The 25,377-nt window shown below is 40.1% G+C and overlaps 1 protein-coding gene across 13 annotated transcripts in view; it reads right to left on the bottom strand.

Moving 5' to 3' along the window:
• The window catches only part of SLC9A9 (solute carrier family 9 member A9), a 693,980-nt gene that overhangs the window by 285,617 nt on the left and 382,986 nt on the right, over positions 1-25,377 (bottom strand). For all 13 annotated transcript variants that reach the window (XM_023260486.2, XM_023260485.2, XM_019810605.3 and 10 more), the window contains 2 exons: positions 11,594-11,732; positions 7,091-7,196 (listed from right to left, as the gene is read on the bottom strand). In XM_023260486.2, the coding sequence (XP_023116254.1) occupies positions 7,091-7,196; positions 11,594-11,732 (245 nt within the window). The remainder of the gene's footprint in view (positions 1-7,090; positions 7,197-11,593; positions 11,733-25,377) is intronic.

Here is a 25,377-nt window from a genome sequence, read left to right as displayed (position 1 = left end):
AAAATTGAGATACCAGTGGATAGGATGACTTATCCCAATCCCTCAGCAAGTGAGCCAAAGAGCCAGAAACCAGAGACATATCCCTAAGTGGCTGATTTTGTAAGTTGAGTGGGCACATCCATATACATTCTCTTCTTTCTATGCTCTCCTGGCTTGAAAGAACTCCCTAAAGTCCATTTCTATCTACATACTCCCATTCTCTAGAAAGACTTCTTCCTTGCATTTGACATTTTGCCCAGTCTTCCCAAGTGAAAGTTTTCTCAAACTACACTTGTATATTTCCAACAGCAGAGAACCAAACTTCTGGCTAATAGAAATCAGAACATTCATTTGCATGTCTAAAAGCCACTTGTTTCTATAAAACTAAGTTCTTCTATATGACTATTGAACATTTGCAGGTGCAATTTCCAAGTGACTGAGATGAGGCGGCTGCAAATGTGGCCCTTGAAGTAAAAGATAATCAAAATAAATCAAATGATCATCATCAAATTAGTAACAACTGAAAGTGAAAGCAGAAGATGTGGTAATGAGCAAGCTCCCCTCACACTGGAGTGTTCATAATGAATCTTATAAGAAGCTGAATCGAAAATGATAATGAACACTGTGCAAACTGTCTTTAAAAGCTTGATCCTTTTTGTTTGCCTATGACTGTGCATCTGGCATAAGAGGGTCCCAAGTGTCCTAGCCTAGAGGCTGCGCTGTCTTTGAGCCTCTTTCCCTTCTGATCTGTCACCAAGTTATTCAGTTTCTTTTGTGGAAATACATCATGGATAATTCCTTCCCTTGTACCATTTAGGTTTCTTTGTTTGCAAGCAATAAACACTGATTCTGGCTACTGTCATCAGAAAAGAATTTATTGGAGGGAAGAGTGATAGCTCTGAGAAAAAAATGTACAAAGGCAGCCCCAGGAATCTTTGTCAGGAATAAATAGGGGGTTTCAACAGGGCTTTGCTGTTGGAAAGAACAGGTGCCAACAATCATACATCCTTCTATCTCCCTTAAAGGATCACATCCTAGGCAAAGAGTGTCTGATTGACCTTGCTTCAGATGTCCCTATTCTCTTTGGCAGGGGAGACTGGGACACTTTGATCAACAAGATGGTATCTGATGAAGGAGGGGTAGTTTTCTAAGCAACAACACGATGCTATTACCAGTGAAGAGGAGAATGGGTGATGGTAGCCCAAATCAATGTATGTCTATTATATTCCTCTCAACTAGGCTCTGGTTTCCTCAGGTCTATATATCTGTATTTTAACTTAATAGTGAAGCAAATGAAATTTCTGATTAGTGTGATTTCTGATATATTCTTTAGTTGATGTATAAATCTGCTCTGGAATATACTGACCAGTGGACATATACAATCTTTAAGAATGTTATCAGGCACAGGTCACTCATTACCTTATAAAGCAATCTGTTATTCAGATTTTGGAAATTTTTCCTCTTGTTGAGCTAAAATCATTCATTCAATTGCTGAAAAGATAGTGAGTGCCCAGAAGACTTCAGTCATACTCTTGGTGCTAATACAGCCCTCACAGATCTGACAGTCTGATGTAACTTTGGCCTATCAATCCTAATTCTACCCATTAGCTCTAGTTCTAGATTTCAGAACTACAGGGAATAGATTGAATAGCCTAGTGAAGTCTAGATGCACATAAACAAACAGTAGCCAGTTAAAAACTATAACGGAAGAAGTTTTGATTCATCCGCATACCCTCCAATATAAGATAGTTTAAAAAGTACTTAAGAAGAAATTTGTAGTTGGAGTGTGACGACAACTATAAAAATTTACTAAGGATCATAAAAGATGACTTGAATAAATGGAGAGACGTAACATATTCCTGGGTGGGAAGACTCAGCATTGTAAAAACACCACTTCTCAAATTAATCTAAAAATTTAATGCAACCACAATCATAATCCCAAAGTTATTTTCTGCTTGAAATTTAACAGTTACTTTCAAGTCCATCTGGAATAATAGAGATGTGAGTATAGCAAAGAAGCTCTCGGAAATGAGGAAAGGGGGTGAGGGATGGAGCTACTAGATAGTAAAATGAACAATGAAGCTGTAAAGGGTAAATTTTTTAAGTTTCTGTTTTTACGTTTATTTTGAGAGAGCGTGCACGTGAGAGAGAGAGAGAGAGAGAGAGAGAGCGAGAGCGAGCTTGCACCACTGGGGGAGGGGCAGAGAGAAGGAGACACAAAATCCCAAGCAGGCTTCAGGCCATCAGCACAGAGCCCAATTCAGGGCTTGAACTCATGAACTGTGAGATAATAACCTGAGCCAAGATCTAGAGTTGGACGCTTACCTGACTGAGTCACCCAGGCACCCCTGAAATTATCAAAACAGTGAAGACCAAAATCTCAGTGGTACAATAGAAAGCCCAGAACCTGCACACACATTTATGTACCTACAGACATGGACATTATATCATAAATACATAGGTTACACTTGAAGGGTGTTAGGGTGAATGGATAACCTTCTAGGAAGATGATCAAGTCCCTACTATATCCTGTACTACATATCAAAACAAATTTCAGTTGGATTCCAATGCAAAAATAAAATTATTAAAAGAAAGTACATATTATCATTAGTAAACACTTGGGCTTTCCATGCAAAAATTAATAAAATCTTAGGCTTTTTAAGGAGGAGATAAAATTAACCACATAAACTTAAAAATGTCCATACTATCTTTTTCCTTTACTAAGCAAACAAAATATAACATATTTAAAAGATAAAACCACAAATTGAAGAATATTTATAGCTTATGTGACAGTCAAAAGGTTAATTTTTTAAAGAAATAAAAAGCTTCTAAAATTCAATGTGACAACCATAAGCATCTCAGTAGGAAAAAGGACTAAGGGCAGAAATAGGTAGTTCACCAAAGGAGAAATATAAATTGCCCATGACATGAAACTAAAATGTTTTCTTTGGTACAAATATAATAAATGTAAATCACAACGAAATGGAGGCTGATTATCAAATTAGCAAGGATGGGTAAGATTTCGTATGGTAAAGATGTAAGTAAATGAGGTCTCTTTCATTGTTTGTGGAAGCATAAAGGGTTACAAATTTTCTGGAAGATAATTTGGATGAATTTTTCTAAGACATTAAGATTTTGGCCTTCCTTTTAACCCAGTAATAGAAATGAATACATGAGTCTATAAGGATGATCATGGCAATCATATGTATAATACTGAAAAGTATAAACAATCAAAAGGAGGGGAGAATAATTATGGCAAGTTGATAGGATATCCTATTAAGCATCCATTAAATAATAGAGAAGAATATCATGAAAAATAGTCACTATAAATTCTTGAGTGTAAAAAGCAAGTTACTTCAAACTTAAAAAGTATAATTATATTATGCATGAATGTATATATTTAATTAAATGTATGTATATGCATATAATTAGATGCATATAATTAGATGTATATTAACAATAGTTATTGAGTAAGAAAACAGGTAATTCAAATATAATGTCCTTCTGTGAATCTATACTTTCTAAATTTTCTATAATGTTTATGTATTAATTTGGTAGAAAAACAGACATACTTTGTTTAAAGTAACAGAAATCCTTTTTTCAAATGAAATCTTATGTGAAAACCCAATTGATGGAACCAATAAAAGGGATAGTGTAGGGATGACAAGCCTAGCACCCTGCTCACTTGGTGGGCATCCTGGAGCACCACTTTGAAATGTCAGGGTTGGGGTATTCTGCTGAGAAACCAGTGTATGTAAGCACCATCCCTAGGATCTACATGATGGGTTGTTCATGAATGCAGACAAGGCCCCAGGATTGCTGGTTACCTCCATGGTTACTCATCAACTGTTTATAATAGCTTATTCCACTTAGTTCCTTATATTTGTTGTCACATATTCATTTGTTATACACTTTTTAGAAAGTTTTCTAGATTTTAGCTTTGCAATATCTTAGTTTACTTGTGGATTAGAACTAAAAGGATTGTATCATTACCAGAAATAACATTAGATAATTATGTTTTTATTATTATTATTTTAATGTTTATTTATTTTTGAGAGAGAGAGAGAGAGAGAGAGAGAGAGCATGAGCAGGGGAGAGGTAGAGAGAGAAGGAGACACAGAATCTGAAGCAGGCTTCAGGCTCCAAGCTGTCAGCACAGAGCCTGGAGTGGGCTCGAACTCACGAACTATGAGATCATGACCTGAGCCAAAGTCAGACACCTAAGTGATTGATCCACCCGGGGCCCACCCTTAGATAATTATAATTTGATGCCACTCTCTCAGATTTTCTTTGAAGTTGATCTGAGAAATTACTACATCAAGAATACATGTTCATCTTCCCTAAACTATTATTAAAAATATTGTCCCCTATGGTGTTCAAAGGTCCCTTATACAGGGATACATGTGATAAATTCTCCTAAAATTTTAGTACTGGAAAAAAGTTTGCCCATTTTTACAAATAAGTATGATTTCCTTTTATAATGTTGTATTATTCCTGTATAACTCATCATCTTTCCCTTTTGGCTTTGGCTGCCAGAAAGCCCAGAGTTATTATTTATTGCCAAACCACAGCAATGAACAGCTGTCTAATTTTGCAGAAAAACTCTATCCCAAAGCACTTGAGTATTTACTCTCAACTAAATGGTCCCATGATATGCATGGCTCATGTTATGAACTGTCTCAAATCCAATCTGGAAATAGGCAAGGATTAAATAATAAACAAACAAAGAAACAAACAAACGGACAGACACATTAGTAATTTAGTCTAACCGGGCTTGGTATTTGGCAGTAGAAAATGCTTACACCTAGAGTTTGGTTTCTATCAAATACTTAGGCACATTGCTTAATCTGGAGTACTTCTCTGACGTGAGTGTGTTCTTGGGTGCAGCTGTGGACATTTGGGTCTTTCCACTACCATGGCCCACACATACATTCACCCATCCCATGAGGTGGTCTGTGTGGCATCCAATAAGGATATCAGGTAGAAAAGGGTGGCAAAAGAGAAATGGACAGGTAAACCAGCAATCTGTACAAGGACTATAATCTTTTAAGTAGTTACTAGAACAAGATCTTGCTGAAATGGATCAGAAACTACAAAGACAATTTTCACACATAAAAACAAACAATTTTTAGGTAATGGTGTGTGTGTTTATTACAATGTTCAAAAGTAGACTTCAAAATAGCAGGTGAGTTAAGAGATTTCTTTACCTTTCTAGAAGGTCAAATATGTATTCTTATTATTAACCTTGCTTACCTTTTACAACATGTTGAGTAGTGAAAAGGGCATAGAATCTGGAGAAAGGGAACCAGAATTATTTTGAATGGCTGATGTAAATTTTTTACCTTCATTATTTTAAGGGACACAATTGATCTTTTCCTCTGGAATGAATAAGCTCTTTAGCAACCTCCCTACCAACAGTGGAAGGCACTAACATAACATTGTGTTGTGATGATTTGGATATAAGGGCCGGTAGGGTGGACTCTGGTAATGTAGCCTTGGTATACACTACCCTAAGAACTGGCAGGGTGGCTATCTGCATCAGCAACAGACACCTTCAAAGTTGTGGGGAATAGCTTGGCCCCTGTGACTCTGCAGTAAGTTGGGTCAGCTGTCCAGAACAACAGGTTATCATTACAAGAAAGATGTGCCATACATTTCACAGGAGAGCCAAAACCAATCTATAACCAAGTGGACCAGGCAGGCTCCTGAGACACCAAATATCTTCCTTCTCATGAGGGCTTGCCTGATATTCCACAGATGGAATTTCATTCAAGATAGCAACGCTTCATGCCCAAGAGCCTAACTGTGGAATCAAATCTCCTAGTTTTAAATCTCAGCTCCATCACTTACTGTTGGCTGAGTGGCCTGGGTGTAGGCCCTAACTTTGAGTCCTTTGAATGAGCAAGGATGTGCATGAAAGGCGGTTAGCTAGCACTTGGCTCATGGTACACCTTCAGTATATGTCAACTTTTATTATTATTTAGACTTAAAGTACCACCTAATAAAATGCAAATAGCCAGAGAGGCATACCTTGTTACCAGTGAATACTTGGAGTGGGGTGGAGAATCTCACCACTTGAATGTCAATTAAGATGACAACAGTAGGGAACAGCAAGGGATCAAGGGCTGAAACCTGGGAGAAGCAGGGAACTAGGCCAAAGGAGAGAAACAGCTTTGACATTTTGCTCAGAGCCACAGTGATTCTTCTACACGGAAAGGCACCCAATCGTTGCAGCTATCCAAGCGCAAATCCTTGCTGTTGCAGAAAGGCAATCTAATTGCCGAATCCAGATCACAGGATCCATGGCCCTTGGGACATTAGGGACTGCCCCTTTCTCTATTAACTGCTCTGCCTCAGAGGATTCTATATATAAACTTTCTATGGTAAGAGATATTAAATTGTAGAACCGCCACGTTAGCTCTTTGTTTTCTGTATGCAAAGATTCTCAACACTGGTGTGGGTGGAAATGTGCACGCCCTGGGCCGGCTGCCTCTACTGCCTACTTGCTGTTAGCAGCCAATGGAAAACCACCACCCTTTTCTATAAAGCACTTGTGCACCCCTTCACGTCGTGAGTAGACTTCCATTTGTAAAGTCATCCATCACCTCTATATTTGTAGATTTTATAAATTTTTTTTTTCAACATTTATTTATTTTTGGGACAGAGAGAGACACAGCATGAACGGGGGAGGGGCAGAGAGAGAGGAAGACACAGATACGGAAACAGGCTCCAGGCTCTGAGCCATCAGCCCAGAGCCTGATGCGGGGCTCGAACTCCCGGACCGCGAGATCGTGACGTGGCTGAAGTCGGACGCTTAACCGACTGCGCCACCCAGGCGCCCCCTCTATATTTGTAGATTTTAACATACCCTCCTGACCAGTGACAGAGAAGAGGAAATAGCATTTTGGAGGCTTTCCGTTAAGTTTTTGCATACAAAATGGATGAGTTATTATCCTCCCCCCTCCCCCAGGGTACCGAGCAAAGGCTGATTCAGGCACAAACCCATCTTGGAGAGAGTCCATCGCACCTCCTGCTGGGTCAGGCAGGCATACGCATGGGAGCACATACACATATCACGCATGCAATTTGCTGTGCAGAATGCAGCACTGACCTGTCAGGCCGGCAGCCTCAGCAGACAGGAAGGCGCTCCAAGACAGGAGGAAAAACAGGCCTGTTTCCAGCATAGGGAACTCACACAGCTTGGTAAATTTGGTCAAGTGACAAAGACACGTTAAGGGAAACAACAAATGCTTTGAAAGCGAAATCTCCTCCTTAGCTGAGGAAAACTAATCTCGTTGTGATCGGTTTCGAAGAAGAGCACTGATTTTCAGACCTGACTGGGAGGCTGTAGGTCTCACTGGGACTGCTTTGAAGGCCAGCATGAGTTTCATGCCTCACTGGGGGCTGAACACTCCAGTAAAAATGCAAACCTGTGTTCCAATTTAAAAAAAGGTGTCTTACTAAGAAGATAAAATCACCTAACTGTGGGTACAAAACCTCCTGAATTTGGCCTTGGTCCTTGGGGTGTGCCTCTCGGGAGCCTGCAGCAGATGAGGCAAAACAAAGCCATGGAGAGTAAAGCAGGGTGAGGTGCTTCAACTACGTCAGCACCAAAGGAGGTCACTGCTCCCTGGAGAGCCATAAGCCGTGGACAGATCACCTTAAAGACTCCTCTCCTGGGGATGGAAATAGGATCAGAGCAACATTCACATTCAGTGATAGGGAAGATACCCAGGCCATCTTAGTACAAGTAGGCTAGGGGAAAAAGTATATCATTTCTAGGTCAGGCAAGAAGCCCTTTGGCAGGCGATGGTTCATTCTGGCTGAGATGACACTTGGTCAATAAATAGCCTATAAATTACATATAGAGCAAAGGCATAGTGACCCAAATCATGCAGGGAAGGGATTATAGGAAGATGATTAGGAATAGGTGATCGATGGAAAAGGGTCACATCGCAACTATGCCTACAGTTAGGCAAAAAAAAAAAAAAAAAAAAAAAAAGCCCTCACAAATAAGGATATGTTATGTGGCATTTTTATGCTTCAAGAAAAAAAAATCTAAAGAGATTCCACATTAAGAGATGTTTAGCAGTAGGGCAGGGAAGTGAAAAGCATGACCCCTGGGGCAGAAGATCAAGGTCTGAGTCTTGGCTTTGCTAGTTGCTGGCTGTGTGATTTCTGAGCAATATGTTAACCTCTCTGAGCCTCATTTCTATCCTATGTGAATTATCTGCACCAAGTGTGCAGAGTAAAATGAGATGAACATTTAAAACGTTTTTGCAAAGTTTTAGAAAGCACAAAATGCCAAGGATAAGCAAAATAACACCATGGTTGGGAGTGTAGCCTCTGGAAGCCAACTCCACTTCACTGTATCAGCTTCTTTGCCATGCTCCATAGCCATTTTGTATCTTGGTTTCCCTGTCTGAAAATGGGGATAATCATGTAACCTACCTCCTAGGTATATAAACCAGTCATTATGTGTTAAGAGTGCTTGGTATGCAACAAGGAATATATAAATTTTTCTATTAGTGTGATTTAAATTAATTCATTCTGTAAAACATCTTTCCTGGAATCAGATTCAGTAAACACCTAGGAGCAATTCTTTATCTGGAAGAAAACATGGGCTGGACCCTTTTCCAGCAATCCTTCTTGTGACTTGGAGGGCAGGCTTTGTTTTTAATGGGATTTGTTCTTCTGAATTCCCTCTTTCACGTTATCGTGGAGAAGGCTTAGGCCACTTTGAGTAACGGTATATCAAATGGACATAGGACATTCTTCTCTTTCAACCTTGTCCAGAAAGTAATTCAGTTCTGGGTCAAGACCCCAGCTTGCATAGAGCCCAGGGACCTATGCCCTGAGGAGCATTGCCTCCTTATGGACAATGTATCAAGGTTATGATGATGGAGGGGATGGTTGCACACCTGTCTCCTCTGCAGCCTGAATTTGTGAGAGGCAAGGCCATTGATGCTGCGTGACAGATTCTCCCACTGAGACTGAGCCCCTGTCCCTTCCATCTCTCCACCATTTTTTCCAGATCTGATCCAGTCTCATGGAAGACTTCCAAATTCCAGGAATTTTTTCCCTTCCCTTACCACCTTATTTACTTATGTGTCCATACATTGCCTTCATGCCAGGTGGAGAAGAGTTCCAATTTCAGCTCTTCCACCTAGGGCAGGCTCTGGAGCCAAAAGACATGGGTTTAAATCTTGGCCCTGAAATCTCCTAGCTTCAGACAAGTTGTTTAACCTTTATGTGTCAGTTTCTTTAGCTGTAAAATTGAGATAATAACTGTATCTCCTTCCCAGTGTTATTATAAAAGCTATATGAGAAAATCCATTAGCAAAATGCTAATGACAATGGCTGGCAAATGGTAAAGTTCTCAACAAATGTTACAATAATAATAATAATAATAATAATTGTGTCCACTATTATTGATATGTGACCCAGAGGAGCTACTTAACCTCCTTGAGCCTCAGTTTCCTCATGTGTAAAATGAGGATAATAACAGCCTATCTTACAGGGTTGATTCAAATTTAGATATATATATATATATATAAAGTCCTTGGCACATGCTAGACATTCATTAAATGTTGCTATCACCATTGCCATTACTTATTCAAAACAACATGTGGCCTCCATCATAATTCCACTTAATAATCAAGAGGCAATAGGGATTAGTGATAAAGAGCATGGTCTGTCTCTGGGTCTGTCTCTTGGTTTCAATCTTGGGTTTGAATTTTGGCTCCAATTCTTACAAGCAGCAGGACACTGGGTATTACCTTGACCTTTCTAAGCTTCAGTGTCCAATAAAATTAAAATATCTGCATGATATCATTATTATCAGGGTAAAGGAGGTATAGTGTGTAAAACAAATAAAGGCTTTACATATCATAAGTACTGATATTAATCATTAGATTATTATCATTATTTTTATTAGGAATCAGCCCTACTTTTTCTGAGTTACTTTATTTCTTTGTCAATGGAATTGATACTCTCTAGGATTTCTGGGATAAAACTTGGGAGTGGCCTTTGAGTCTCTCCTCTTCCAATCATTAAGTCCTAGAGATTCTTTTAAACATTAGTCTCCTTCTTGATGATTCTAATCTTCTTTTTCTGATTTGTCCTGTGAACCTGTTTCTTACTTATTGTTTAAAAATGGGACTTTCAATACATCACTCTCCTGAGCAGAAACCTTCAGTAGCTAACTGTAGACTATAGAATGAAACTCAGATTTCTCTGAATAATACTCCAAGATACTTCACAAGGTGATTCCAACCCATTTATGTATCATCTTCCACTGCTCACCAGCCTGAGCCCTGTGGTCCTCTCAGGCACATCTGCATGTACCACATTAGCCCCATCCCCATACCTTAATGAATGCTGGTTTTCTCCTGAATCACTTATCACATAGCCTTGTTTATATCCTACCTATATTTCAGGCTCAGCCTACACTGCCATCTGCATGTAAATACTGCTTTTAAAATTATTTTTCAGAATTATAAGGTTGGCCAAGAGTCTTTTGGACTATTCAAGAAACAATGGACCCATCCACATCTGTATTTTTAGCATCCTAATAAGTTGGCTGTGGCTTTGCAACTCACCTTCTAAACAACTCTTATTGCAGCCCTTGTCCTTCCAAGTTTGTTACTAATTGAAGGTAGAGTCCGTATTTTATTCATCTTCTGACTCATGTTAGAAACCCTTAGTAGGACCTAACCTTTTAGCAGCTGCTCAGTGAAACTCTGCTCTGGGTCAGTCCCCATAAAAAAGAACCTAACATTTTGCTTTCTTTGCTAGAGACTTGACCCTTCTTGCACCCTTCTTCTTTCTCTTTTCCCCAACATCTTTGGTCTTTGATCCTTTGTCCTGCCTCTTTGGATGGCTTCTGCTAGGCCCTCATACTTGACATCAGCTTTCTGGCTTTCTTCCTCAACTCTAACTTATTTTTGTCCCATCCAACTGCTCTGACTGAACCTCTCACTAGACCAGCTTCAATCTCTGGCTCAAGTCCTCTAGGAACTCTACCCATTCTCCTACCCTACTACTGCATAAGAGGGAATGAGACATGACACAATTGCCCATATATGGCAAACATGTCATTGCTGCCTTCCTTGCAGGTCTTCTGTAAAATAGCCAGAAATGCTTCTTTAAATATACAGTGATCTTTGCCTTGGCCAGCCTTGTGATCTACTGATTGACAGAAGTTTGAAAAGGAAGAAGATACCCAGTTAATCACCCCTGGTCAATCCTGTCTTGTTCTTGACTTTGAATTTTCAGCTCTTTCTCTTGGCCCTAATATAGCCAATCCAGATCATGTCCAACTATTTTCCTAGGTGGCAGTTTTTTAGGACTGTTGCTATCCTAGGGTCAGACAGTATCAGCGGTGCTAGAACAGGCCTTGGACAAGAAAAGAGCCTGGGCCTCTGTGCTGCTGGTATCAAACTGTGCCTCAAGGATGACTCAGAACTAAGATGGCCCCAGTGGAATTGCATCACACTTGAACCAGACTATCTAGCCATTCATAGCCTAGAGATTGTCCATCCTCAGAAACATTCCAGGGACACTGACAGCTCTTAACAGTCCCCAGCTTTGCACATACACACACAAAGGATATCAGTGCTGTGACAACAGCATATGCAGACCCCATTGCAAACGAGCCAGCGAAGATCCCCAGGAAATTCCCCACGGACTGGAAGAATGCTGCAGCATCAAACGCATTTGGATTCTCCTTGGGACTGTAAATGGATATAGAACTGAAAAGAAAAGAGGGTGAAGGTTAGTCAGTGACTTCCCTCTTATAGCCCAAATACCAGAAGTCAGAAGTTATCACCCACATTTGAGGAGGGCACCTTCTTCTGTGAGGTTCGGTGATGGCTGGAAGAGTTCAGAAGAAACAAATGAGAACAGGGAGAGGTGGAGAAAGTAGAAAGCTTTCCTTTTCCTTACAGCCCAATCCCATGGTATCAATATATTGTTGCCAGTCAGTAAACATTTTTATATTGGAAGGGTCATAAAGAATATTGTTTTTGAGCAAACTAGGCATTAAAACATGGTAGGTGTATAAGGAATCTGCTGAGGAGATAGATAACTGTGAATTATTTAGTGGCCATATGTCTTCAGTGCTGTTATATATTCACAAATGCTCCTGATAAAAAGTGCACTTTTATGGCCTGTGCACAAATGGGCAATACAAATCACAGCGTGCACAAAATATTCTGCTGTGATCTTGTCATAAACCACAAAGCATTCCTCCTCTCCAGTGTAACCCTTCAGAAACAGAGCCCAGACGATGCTTAGAGCATCACAGTATTAACCCCTGGGGAGAGACAAAACCCTCATTTTCCCACTGAAACAAATGGCAGCAGCTGCCCGAGGTCATCTTTTAGACCCCAATTCTGGTGGCTGCCGACAGATTTATTTCCATAGAGAAAAATCAATCCGCCAATAGGCAGTCTGCTCACTTAAATATTTTTGAGGACGCTGCATTTGCTATTTTTTTTTTAACCAGGGCCTCAAATCCCAGAGTGTTAATATGAAGGACAAGGTGCATCCTATTTTAGGAAATATGAACTCTGTATTGTAGCATTAAAATGAACAGACATGCTAGAACCAGTTTTGGGGAGACAAATAAAGTAGTATTTCAGGATTTTTTTTTTTTACAGTTTTTATTTTAATTATGAGGTCTTTAAAACTAATCAGGAAAATCAAGAGTTTTGCAATAGGTACTGTTAGGGATTTTGTAGCAGTATAGAAAGCAAAAAGTACACTAGACATGTTGACTTGAGATTAGATTGGATTTTACAGAGATGTAACTGACGCTTTATGGTTTGGATGATTAGAACATGTTAACTTTCTGATTTGAATTTTTGTATCTAGAGACTAGCTAAGTGGGGGTGGGGGGTGGGAGGTGTGTGGGGAGGGTGGAATGGATTCCATTTCTTCTACAGGAAGATGTGTGGCTTAAAAAAGGTAGTTTTAAATGTTCTTACTTTTTTCCCTGGATGTCTTTAAAGCATTAAAGTAGGCCAAACACTTCTACTTTGATCATGTAATTGGATAAGGAAGATGAATGTGGATCTCAAATGGAACCCTGAAATGTATGCAAGAAAAGGATTGCCTTTGATGTGTTTTCTTTTTGTAAAGTGTTGTGCTTTGCAGGAAAAAAAAATGGAAAAGCAAACCCATATTAAGGTCCTTTGTATCTGACAGTCTAGAGAATGGGTGTAAAACCCCATGACCATTATGAAACTTGGTGGCCAATGCTGCAAAGCTTGATGTGTGAGTTGACATTCACCATATTTCTTCATTCCAACGAAGGAACAATAGTGATGAGAAAACATTCTATTTGCATTCTGCCCTTTCAACAAAGAGCTTTGCATAGTAATACAGTTGTGTAAATAATTCTGTTAATTCCTGGGGCTACCAATAGACCTGGTCCATAAACAGGTACCTCTTCACCCTCATCTCCAGCTCTGCACTCCTAAAAGTATTTGTCTGTCCTTATGCTTCCTAACCCTGGAGCACCATCATCACATCTTTTGGCCATATCCTCTACCATTATTTATGTAATGTTTTTCTTTAAATCAACTCATTTTTATTCACATGCAAGAGCATTTATTAAAGAATGTTTACGAAGTCATAGGTTTGATGTGCTAATTTTATCTCTTCTTACTATATACGAGATTATGTAACTATTACATTTGATAAAAAGTTCACCTTTGTGTCACCTAAAATCATCTGGGTAACCCCACTGTTCTCAGTCTGCATTTTGGGAGACATTATCTTCCTGGGCCCTGATGCTCCACCCAGTACAGGCAAATTTCATATACTTCCTTGTGATGTTTGATTTAACTTAAAGGTAAAGGCTAACTCCCCTTGACTTATGAAGACTTGTATGTTGAATTTGCTGCCCCTAAAGCTCCACAGGATGTATACATTGGGTACCTACTAAATGCCAGGTGGTGCATTAGGTGCAGGGTGTCAGGGGACAGGCAGGAAAGGGCATAGAGAAGAGAAGCAGAATTTGAGTCAAAAAACATTTTATTGAAGATATACAAGGCATATATATGGAGGCGGAGAGGCTAAGATGTAGATGACCTTAGCTCTAGTCATGGTGCTAAGTGTGATTTTGTGAGAGACACACAACATTTGATGGTGCAGATGAGGCAAGAGTCACTATTTCAGATTAGAGGAGATGGCATTTGATCAAGGAAGCAAGTCAACAGACAGTGATGGGAAGAGGGCACTTGAGGCCAAAGAAAAAGTGTAAGCAAAGGCAGGAAGGCAGATGAGATGAGGGCATTTCAAAGCAGAACCGTATAGTTATGGCTGGAACACAGGGACCATGTACGTGGGCACCTACGGAGAGGGACAGATAGGTAGATGGTGTCACTCAGCTTTAAATTTCACGTTAAAAATATACAAAAGCCCTCACGTTTACATAACATTTTGTCCCCCTTATGCCTTAATTACAACTTCATCTGATCTTATAGCATTCCTGCCAAGTAAACATGGCAGATATTGTTATCCCTCCTTTTCTTTCTTTTCTTCTTTTATTTTTTTTATAAAGCAAAGAAACTAAGTCAGAGAAATTAAGACCATAGAGCTATTGTGTTCAAAATGTAGATTTTTTTGGTTTCTCCCTTAAAAAAGTGATTTTGGGAGGAAAACATGAAATCACATCAGTATAGTTGAATGAGTGCTGCACTGACTATAAATACAGTAGAAGTTCAAGTACTAGAACATTTAATTTCATCCCTGTATGGAACATGGGCAGCCCTTTCCTATATGCAAGGACAGAGCAGAGTGCACTGTATGGGACAATAGTACCCTCTTCCCCATCTAATTAGATGGCAAGACTCGGGGCTTCTCATGGGAACCTGCTTTCAGGCTTGGCTCCTGGACCTAAGCTTTGCTGGGCCTGGCCTGGATCTTTTTCCTCTTTCTATGCCCAGGACACAGACTGGTGCCTGGCACATGGCAGGCCAAAAAAAGGCTAACAGAATAAAGGTAGGATGATTGGAAAGTTGAAAGGAAAGAAAGAAGAAATACAGGAAAGAAGCAGGTTTACAGAAGCTAGTCTTGAAATGAATCATCATCTATGAGATTTGTTTTTATTAAGCGATGACTTTATATAGTTACATTGCGGGTACTTTTAGAGTCATTAACCCAAACTGAAGATGACACTTGAGACTCTTAAGCCTCAAAGGTCTGACCCTTATTGGCTATATGGTTTGGGGCAAGTTATTTCATCATGCTCAGACTCAGTTTCAAAGCCTGTATAATGGAAATTTAATTATATTATCTCTCAGAAATGCATGAAGATATGAGGTACATTTAAATCCTGTATATTTATCTTGTTGATTGCAGGGCCATTCACTGGGTGCTGATTATGTTCATGAGAAATAAACACTCAATGAATGTTGACTATCATCATCACCATCATCATCATCATTCTGCCAAGAACTTCCACAAGCCTGACAATGACAGAGAAGAGAGTGCTGTGGCTGAACCTGGCCTCAGCTCCTACTGCAGGGAGATGGGGTGAGGCTCCCCTCCTGGCATGCTGGGCTTCCAGGTTGTTGCAAGGAACTAGGCACTTTTACATGGGAATAGACAGGTCTCTGGGGGGAAGAAATGGCAGTAGAAGTGAGGCTAAGAAACTGTCATGTTTGTTGCACAGCTTTTCATTCCATGGATCCAAAATGAAGGGAGCATCCTCAGCAGTCTGGGCAGGGATCTGTCTCAGGATAAGAACAGGAGAGGAAACTGAGCTTGAGTTGGGTCACCCCTAGGTAAGTGGCACTGCTAGTGGATTCCTAGTAGACATTCTGCAGGCCCTCTGGCTTCTGGTGAGGAGTAATGTAAAGAAAAGTCAGGGAGGATGCATCTCTCTTGACTGCCAGGATTTTAGGAAGCTGTTCCCCCAGGCTCTAAATCCTGGTGAAGGAGGCATCTCTTTGGGCTCTGGTTTTCAGCTGCAACACTAAGCCTATGGATTGTAGAGCAACAGCTGCAGAAGGTGCATTCTGGAAACAAACAAGGGTTTGGGTAGCATATTCCAACTTCCACCCAAGAGAGGAAGAAATACCATGTTCCAGCAGTTTCAGCCCTTTGGACTTAAAAAGAAAACCATTTCCTCCCCCATACTGAGGGGGCTGCTCGGACAATTCGCCAAAGCAAATATTGGAATGGAGAGAGGAGGAGAAGAGGAATTAGACTTTGTTAACCTGTGTGTGCTTGTTCTCTGGGGGCACTACTCTGAAGAGGCACTGTTTATAGCACAAGCTGGTGAAGATAGATCTACAATCCCCACATTTCTGGAAAGAATATTTAAGTTAGATGAAACCAATATCCTTGAAAATGATATGAGCAGAAACACATAGTGGTGTTTAAATATTCATCTCATAAATTGGAAATAAGTCCAGGTTATTGATTCATTCTGTTCAGGAACAGATTATTCAGCAAAAACTAGTTTGATGATAGTATATTGTATCCGTTCTCAGAAATAAATGTGTGCAGCATCTTTTATTCACAAATTTTTGAAATGGATGAGATATCCTAAATTCCTTTGATGAAAGCAACATGAATAAGGATCATGTTGCTCACTGTATCATTTAAGATTCACAGACAGGATCACAACTCCAACGACCCATTTTTTTCCCCCATCTTTATGATGTTTCTTCAGGGAACTCACCTGGCAGCTTAGGTAGTGTTAATAGCATAGAAACTGAATCTGGCATCTGGGTTCAAGTCTCAGCTCTACCACTTACTGCATGTGTGACCTTGAGCAAGTTACTTAAATTACATGCACCTCAGTTTCCTATAAAATGAGGATGATAATAGTAGTAACTATCATACAAGTTGCTATAAGAATTCAATGAATTAATGTTTATAAGGCACTTGTTATGGTACCTGGATCACAGGAAGAACTGGACAAGTATTTCTTAAGTAAATCTTACTTCTTCAAATAACCCATTCCTCCTCCTGCTCCTCCTCCTTCCTTTCTCTCTCTTTTTCTCTCTTTTGAACTGAGAGTTTGCTTTACTTCTAAAAAAAAGTATCTCAAATTAGGTGTCCAATTAGCACTTCAACTGAAACAGAACTGAGATGTCATCACATGTCTCTCTTACACTCTGATTCACTGGTCCCTGGTCTAGGATCTCTGGGTGTCAGGGATCATTTGATCTTAGAAATTGTTTTTTGTGGAATGGTGTATGATATGTATGCTCAATAAATGCTAGTGATGAAGAAGAAGAAGGAGAGAGCAAAAAGTAAGAAGAAAAGGAGAAAGAAGAGAAGAAGGTACTACAATTATGCTGGAAGTGAAAATGATAAAATGTAGGGAAAGTAATCTATAAATGGTACCACCATCACTACCACCAGTGCTATCCCCTCTGTGACTCTGGTCTCCTTACCATTCTGGATCCTATTGAATCCTCTCTCTCTTGGTTTTTACAATCTTACTTAAGATCACCTGGTTTCTAATACCGTCCACTTTGTTAATTTTCACTGCTACTGCTAAAATATTTTGCCTCACATTGGCTTGCTTAAACTACTCAACAATGCCAAGCTCCTGGGCAGTTATTCTTTCATTATGATACTGTCCTCTGACTGGCCCTCCCAGCTCCCACAGTCTACTCATGGTCCTGGGTGCCTGACGGGGAAAACCTACTTCTCCTAGCCCTAAGTCTAGTCTATTAACATGAGATCAATGTCACTCAAAGACCTTCAAAAGTAAAATATTAGAAAAACACATTGTATCCCTGCCAGAATTTTTATGAACATAATCATTAAAGGAAAAAATGAGAAAATCATTGCTATACCCAAAGATATACAAAGGACTTACCATTTTCTCTGAAAAATCTTTAATCCCTAACAAAAATATTTCTAACTGCTGACACTAGTTTATTATAGAGTTCCTGATTGGTTGGGATACATATATCTATGTGTGCGCGCGCGCGCGCGCACGCACACACACACACACACACACACACACACGAAGTGGTTTATTATTTTTTTTTCTATTATTTATTCCAACTGTACTATATCAAATCCTTCTTTGTGTGGGTATATAGTTCCATTAATGATGCCTTAGCCAAATTCCACTATTTGGTTTATTTTAGTTATTAAGACTTGGTACAGTCTAGCTTAAAACCTAAATTGTCAAAGCAGTATTCTTCTCCTCCCTACAGAATGTTCTACAGCAGCAAGCAAGATGACTTGGAAGCAAGGAGAGGCAGAAGAGGTGTTCCTCCAATTTTCTTCTAGGCACCAATGTTCCCTGCTGTTGGAGGCACAGAGGAGGGATGGGGAGCCAAACTGGTTCCTGCTTGATCCCTCTCTTAGAGGCCTCTGCTGACATGGTAGCAACTCCATTTTGCTGAGAATCCCCTCACAGGCACCACTTGATCTTCCATCTGTCCTGCCAGCTATGTACATTCCCAGCCCTTTTCTATGGCTTGGATCAGGGACCATTTGGACAGCTTGGTGCCTCTCACCTTTTGTTTGACCTCCAATCCCCTTTAGTGGGCCATGGACCGCTGTGCCAAGTGGGCTCACCTTGCCCTCTCCCTAAACACCCCAAACCAGGGAGCCTTCAGGTCCTGCTGACACGGACTGTTCATGCTAACTCCTTTTAGAAATCTCTAGGTCAGTCCCCATGTTTTTGTGTACTCCCATTCCATGAAACCATATCCAAGAAACCCCTTTCTTTGTTCTATTTTGAGAGAGCCTTAGACCTTTTGTAGTTTTCTCCAATGGGGAATGAGCTGGCAAGGCCTCTTGCAGGTAGCCTCAATCTATTGGATGATTCCTTCCAGTGGAGGCCCTTCCACTTGACTTAGGATGGAGGAAGCACCCCCATGGACAGAGCTAACAGCTTCACATCTCAGACACTGCAGTCTCTCCAAGGATGACCCCATCCTTCCCTAACCCTTCATACACCAATTTGAAGCAAAGGAGATGGTGGGGAGGTTGAAGGAAATGAGACTGATTCTGTTGCCAATTAAACCAGTTGGGAGGCCTGTGGCCTTAACTGCTGGGGAGAGCTGCTGTTTTTTTTTTAGTATGGAGCCATTTATTAGCTTTTGTTTTCATCTTTGCTCCCTAAATGCAATTTGGAAAACAGGAAAAGACCCACAGGAGGATAAAGTTGTGACCTTTATGTCAGGGTGCGCCTAGTTTCTTTTCTCACTATCTATAGTTGCTTTTGTCATTCTGCTCTAAAGATTCATGTTAAGGAGAAACACAACATAGAGGGCAATGAAAATTTGTAAAAGCTCCTCTGTTTAGTTGGCCCTAAGTGTCACAGGTAAGAAACAAAGTAGAAGAAAAACTAATTACAGTGCTATGTTGTGGTTAAATTTTTTGTCCTTAAAAAAAAAGAAACAAGTGGATCCTTATCTATTATTTATCTTTTAATAACTGTACCAACCTGCCCTTTCTCAAGAAGTTGCTTAATTATGAATAAGGAATTGATTTTTATGGGGCCAAGAATTGTGTGTACACATTGGAATTCATTCTGGCATCTGCCTGCCCATTATGCTGGCTTATGTTTTGCCAAAGGCCAATGAAGCTCTGTCAAGAGGACCTGCTGTAAAACATAATGACTTCAGGAATTGGGGGCATTCCAGGCACCCTGGGAGGTTAGAAGAGCTGCCTGTTAATAATAAGAGGCTCTAGCCAGAAGTTTGCTGAGCTTGAGTTAGAACCACTGGGTTTCACCTTCCCAAGGGCCAACAACCCTGTAGGGTGGAGAGCCATATTTGCCGAGGGCACATTAATAACTCTTTCAGCTTCTGGAGGACCATTTAGTTAATGACTGTTTCCTGAGAATCCAAATTCATACCAAGGTGTGATTTTCCAAATCCTTGACAAATATCATTTTGCCATTTTGACATCTGGCACAAAAGAAAAAGATGAGGGGAATTCTGTGGGAAGTATGAGTTAATGTGTCATAGCTGCCCCCAGAATAATACAGTCTCAAGCTATATCAACTGATTCATTCCATCCATAAATATTTATTAATCACTTACTTTGTGCAGATATTGTTCTAGGCACTAAAGATCTAGCAGCGAACACAACAAAGCTTCTGACCTCATGTTTCTTACATTCTAGTGGAGAAAACAACATAAAAAGTAGCTAAGCAGATAAACATATGATTTAATGACAGAGGCTGAAGAGCAAAATAAAGTAGCATGAGAGGATGGGATAGAGTGATAGGGAAACTGCTTTAGTTAGGGTGGTAAGGAAAGACTTTTCTGAGAAAGATTATTAAGTGGAGTCCTGAATAAAAAGAAGTGGAGAGAGAGACCTTTCTAAGTCCCTGAAGCAGAGCTTGCTCGGTGGGTTTGAGTTGCCACAAGGAGGCCATGTGGCTGGAAGGAAAGGAGTGAGGGGAGAGTGGTGGGAGACCAGGCTGGAGATGGGGCTGGGGCCAGGCCTTGTGGAAACTTTCAGGCCATTTTTAGGTCTTAGGATAGTCTTCTAGGAATTAAAGGGCAGCCACTGGAGGGTTTGGGGTCAGAGAGAGCTACAGTATGGAATATTTCAGATGAAGGCTATGTCAATATCAGAAGAAGTTGGTCCCATTGTACTCCTCAATGGCTGGAGCACACCAGGCCTCTCTTCATCAGTCCAGATGCTGCCATTATCTGAATGAGACCCAACAAACCACAGCAGACCATAGGAGAAGGAGTAAGGTGGTGAAGAGGAAGATGGAAGGAAGGAGGAGAGCTTAAAGGATAGATGAATTTAGTAGCAACAGCTTCAGTGAACATCTGAAATGTGGTCATGCAGAGGAAGGACTGGACTCATTCTTTGGGTTTCAAGAGGCAAGATACAGTCCAAAAGTAAAAATGTCAAAGGGAGAAAGATTTTAGCTTTATATTCTATTCCCGAATTTCCTAATTCTTATATCTGATGCAAAAGGAAATGGGCTCTATAAAAGGATAGTGAGTTCTCTGTTGTTGCAGATACTTAAACACAGAATGGAAGAGTTACTTGTAGGGTGGTATGGAGCAAAATTCATGCACTAGATGTGGGATAATGTGGCCTCTAGGAACCTCTCACCCCCAGAGTTATTGATTCACTATCTATTTTCAAGCTTCTTCCAGGAATACTAGGAGAGGGATGTAGGGTGCTTGGCTTTCTGTGCTAACCCCAATCCTGCCGTTGGAAATGGCTGAGCACTGTACTGCAACAGGGATGCAGTGAAGGCACCAATGATTTAGGTTGGAGCTGGGTTGATAATGACATCAAGAACAGTTACAAATTTCAACATGGAATAAAGCCTTTGACAGATTCCTAAGTGGCTCTGCTCCATTAAGTTCCAACTTTAAGGTGACAAAGAGAGCCCTGAGTTTAAAATTGGTTAAAAGGGAAGAAGAGTTAAAGGAGGTTTGTTATGAATTATGTGTGCATTTTCTTTGAAAGGAGATCTTAAATTACTTTGCAATTTAGTCTGAAAAGTCTTGTCAGAATTGAATTATTAGTCTGTGGGCTTTGAGAAATTTTCTCTTGCACCTAATATTGAGAGGAAAGTGAATTTGAGATAGTCTTTAAGATAAAAGTAACTTGCAAATACTCTTCTTTTATTTTGTTTTCTTTCTTCCTTTTATGAGGCAGAAACAGGAGTTTGAATCCCACTACTGTGAGCCTATTTAAAAAAGAGAGAGAGGGACTAATTCTTACCATCTAATGGGAATTTCAACCCTTTCTCCTACTTTTCACTTCCTTTAATCCTCACTAATGAAATCTTAGCTCCGAAGAGTGCTGTGGTATGTGAAACTTTTAGTCATAATAGATATTAAAAGATATAGAAAAGTAGGTTAATAGCCACTAAAGATGGAAATCTAGTTAAAATTAAAATATAATCATTAACAGGTTGAAGCAGGACCAAGTATTAATCCCCAAGGTTGAAATGGAGAAGGGGGTCAGGCACTCAAAATACTATTTCTTGTATTCATACCATGGATCATTCAGCATGGATCAAGCACTATGGTAAGGATTTTTATAAACATTATCCCATTCAGCCATCACAGGACCCCCTGAAGTAGGTGCCATTGTGATTTCCATTTCACAGATGAGGAAATTATGGCTTAGGGAGATTAAGTAACTTTATATATTTCACCTCATTCAATCCTTCCAACAATCTAATGAAGAAATAATTGCATTTTAGAGATAAACAGACTCAGGGAAGGTAAATCATTTGCTCATAGCAACTTACTAGTAAATCGAACAGGAGGTATTTAACTCAGATCTCACCAATTGAAAGCCTGTGTACAATGCAGACTAGAAAGAGGTAGCATCGGGATCTGGCACCTGAGTGTGATCACAGATAAATAACTCAACAAATGCTTCACCTTCATAGGAACGAAGAAAAGACCACTCTGGGAGTTTAAGGTTTTAGGACATCTAGTTGTGATTTGTAAGAAAAAGCGTTGCATTAGTTAATATATCCATCTCAATATGAGGAGTTTTGCTGACAACCTAGTGTTGCTTATAGGCCAGGATTTCCTCATGGAGACCTCTTTTCCATATTGAATGGTTTTAATATCTTGGCGTTCATACCAACATCAACCCACGTTGTTCATTCTATGTGGCTGTTCAGCCTGTGCTTCCACATGGTGATTTCTATCTCTTTATGGTAATTACTTATCTGTGTCTCAGGATCCTCATCTGAAAAATGGTGATGATAACAATTATGCCTCCTACTTAGAGTACTTAGAGTAGGGATTAGCTGTATCAACATGTGTATAGTGCTCCTCCCTGGGACACAGAAAGCACTCCATAAATGTTAGCTGTTATTGTTGTTACTGTTATTTGTATGGATATTATTGGAATGATCGCTATATCTTTCACCATTTGCTCAAAAGAAATCAACAAAAACTGAGCTCTATTTCTAAGAATATGGAGGCATTTAGGAATTCCAATTAATGTGTCAGAATATTATAAGAATCTTCTGGGGGTGAAATGAGCAGTATGTTTAGAGTTAGATCAAATACTGAATTCATCTTTTTCTTAATGAGGCCTGTAGAGCAGAAGGCTACTGGGATAGTATCAAACAAGGAGATGCATATAAATTGTTAACAATACCTAAGCACAAAAGATCCATGGTTGTCTTGCAAATCCAACGGAGCTGAACTTCTAGCAGCTTTGCCGGAGAAGGGGACACAAAGGTAAACATACCACAGAAATCCTGTTGCTTTACCTAAGGCAAAAAATGTTCATGAACAGAGGGTGTCTAATGAAGTTGTGTGGGATTGCTGATTAGCAACAATCAAGGAAAAATCACGAAACCAATGGAGTTTGCTTTTATGGAGATCACCAATTCACAGCTCACCACATGCTACATAGAGATAAAGAAGAATCTAAAAACAGGCATTTGCTTGCATTGGGGCCTGCAATGTTTCAGACATGCTGTGTGCTGAGGACAGAGATGAGTGGCTGAATGAAATGCTAGTTTCCTCTGGCTGGTCAAAGGACTTTTCATAGACAATGGGCTGCCTTCCTAATGTAAATGCCTTTCATTCCCATATTAGACAAATCCCACTCTCATTATAAGAGATTCCTGAGACAGCCTGAGTTTTACCTGATGACAAGCAAGTTCCTGGAAAATATCTGCACTGATCAGCTCATTCCCCCAGACCCTTTCCCTACTCTTCCATTTATGAACAATTAAGTGAGTATCTGGGCCCCAAATCACAAATTAATTTAATTAAGAATCTGCATCCATCTTTTTAGAGTTAAAGATGATTTCGCTTGAGTTCAAGGTTATCTTTGGGGGCAAAGCACACAGTTATCTTCTTAAGTTAATGTATTTTACCAAGATAGTTGCCTCACTGCCACAGATTTCAATTTTGTGCTTGAAGCATGGGACTTACAGACCAACAAATTATACCAAACAGAGTTTTGCTTCTACATGATGTTTTTATATTACATTATATGTGTCTAGCAGTTGTTATCAAGTGGATATTGTAGAATGCTTAAGTTTCACAGAAGAGTCATCTCTGATAGTAGGTCTTGAAGACACAACTTCATCTGGGATAAAAATGTGGACTTTGAGATATATTTGAATCTCAAGCCAATACATCTTGTAAGAATTACGAGATTCCTCACTCAAGCAATTAATAGGCCTTTCCTACTCCATGCAGTAAAGACAGTTACTAAGATATGGAGGCAGAAGCCAAGCACAAAGATGAACACTTCATTTCCTAAGGCCATTGCTAAGCTTTGGAGGAGTACAAGCTACCACTGGGTGCCAGGAGCTAGAGCCCTGGGCCATGAAGCAGTAGAGAATGGATTTTGCACATCTAGGCAGGCAGTAGCTCAGAGGCTGGGGGAACATGCAAGTTGGATGTCTCAGTTGGGGACTGGGGTGGAAGGAGGTCAGTGGAAGGCTTTACATCAGAACCAGGTTAGCAAACCAAAGTGAGTACATAAATAACCAGTGAGGGGGCCAGGAAATCAATGATTCAAGGAGTCCACGGATGGATGTGAACCCAACATAAATCTACACATGCACGTTTCTGGGAAGGGGATTCCTTAACTTTCATCACCTTTTCCATTTAGTTCATGACCTCAAAAAGATTAAAAACCACTGAAGCATGGGTACAAGTATACTGATAATAGAACAAGGAGGGAGTGGTTAAAAGCTGAGGCAAACAGTGATCTGCAGAAGGTGAGACAAGAGGTAGAATCAGATAACCACTGCAAGGCACAGGAAACAGGAGCACCTTGGTAATGGAGGAAAACTTGTGCCTAAGTCATGACCTTTTTTCACACACATCCTGCTGGGGCAGGGATTGTATGTGGCTGATCTGGGAGAGCAGACAATGTACACAGGAACATAAGCGAATAGTGACAGGTTAGAAAGAGTGGCAATTCCTGACATTTAAGTATATCTGGATAGAAAGTTGAGGTTTTGAGAGTTATATTTGCACAGAAGTAAATGACAGAGTTAGGAAGTATATAGCAGGTAACACCATGAAGCATACATTAATGTGTGGCCTGGGTCAATCCTACTCTCTATACATGGTTTAGCTTATGTCAACTCTATTGATACAACACATCCAAAGACCCATGTCAAGACTTACTATCATCACCACTATTGGACTTGGCTTTCTGTAGGCCAACCAGAACATGTGAGACACAGCAGCTCCCAGGCTTGATTCATTGTGCCCATGACGTGATATTCAAAGGATCTTGTCTTTGTTTATACGTTATGAGAAAAAATAGGCTGATGCTCCCCCCAAAATTTGGAGGGAAATGTCCCTTGAGGGTTACATTATGAAATAAATAGCACAATGGTAATATCATTAGGGATGCAGACGTCTATTTCTAAAATGGGTTAAAACTAGTGAATTTTTCCTATAATTTGTGAGGGAAGAAGCAGGT

The sequence above is a fragment of the Felis catus genome, chromosome C2 (assembly GCF_018350175.1).
Source record: "Felis catus isolate Fca126 chromosome C2, F.catus_Fca126_mat1.0, whole genome shotgun sequence".
In the NCBI taxonomy this organism is placed as follows: domain Eukaryota; kingdom Metazoa; phylum Chordata; class Mammalia; order Carnivora; family Felidae; genus Felis; species Felis catus.
This window is presented reverse-complemented; position numbering and strand designations above follow the sequence as displayed.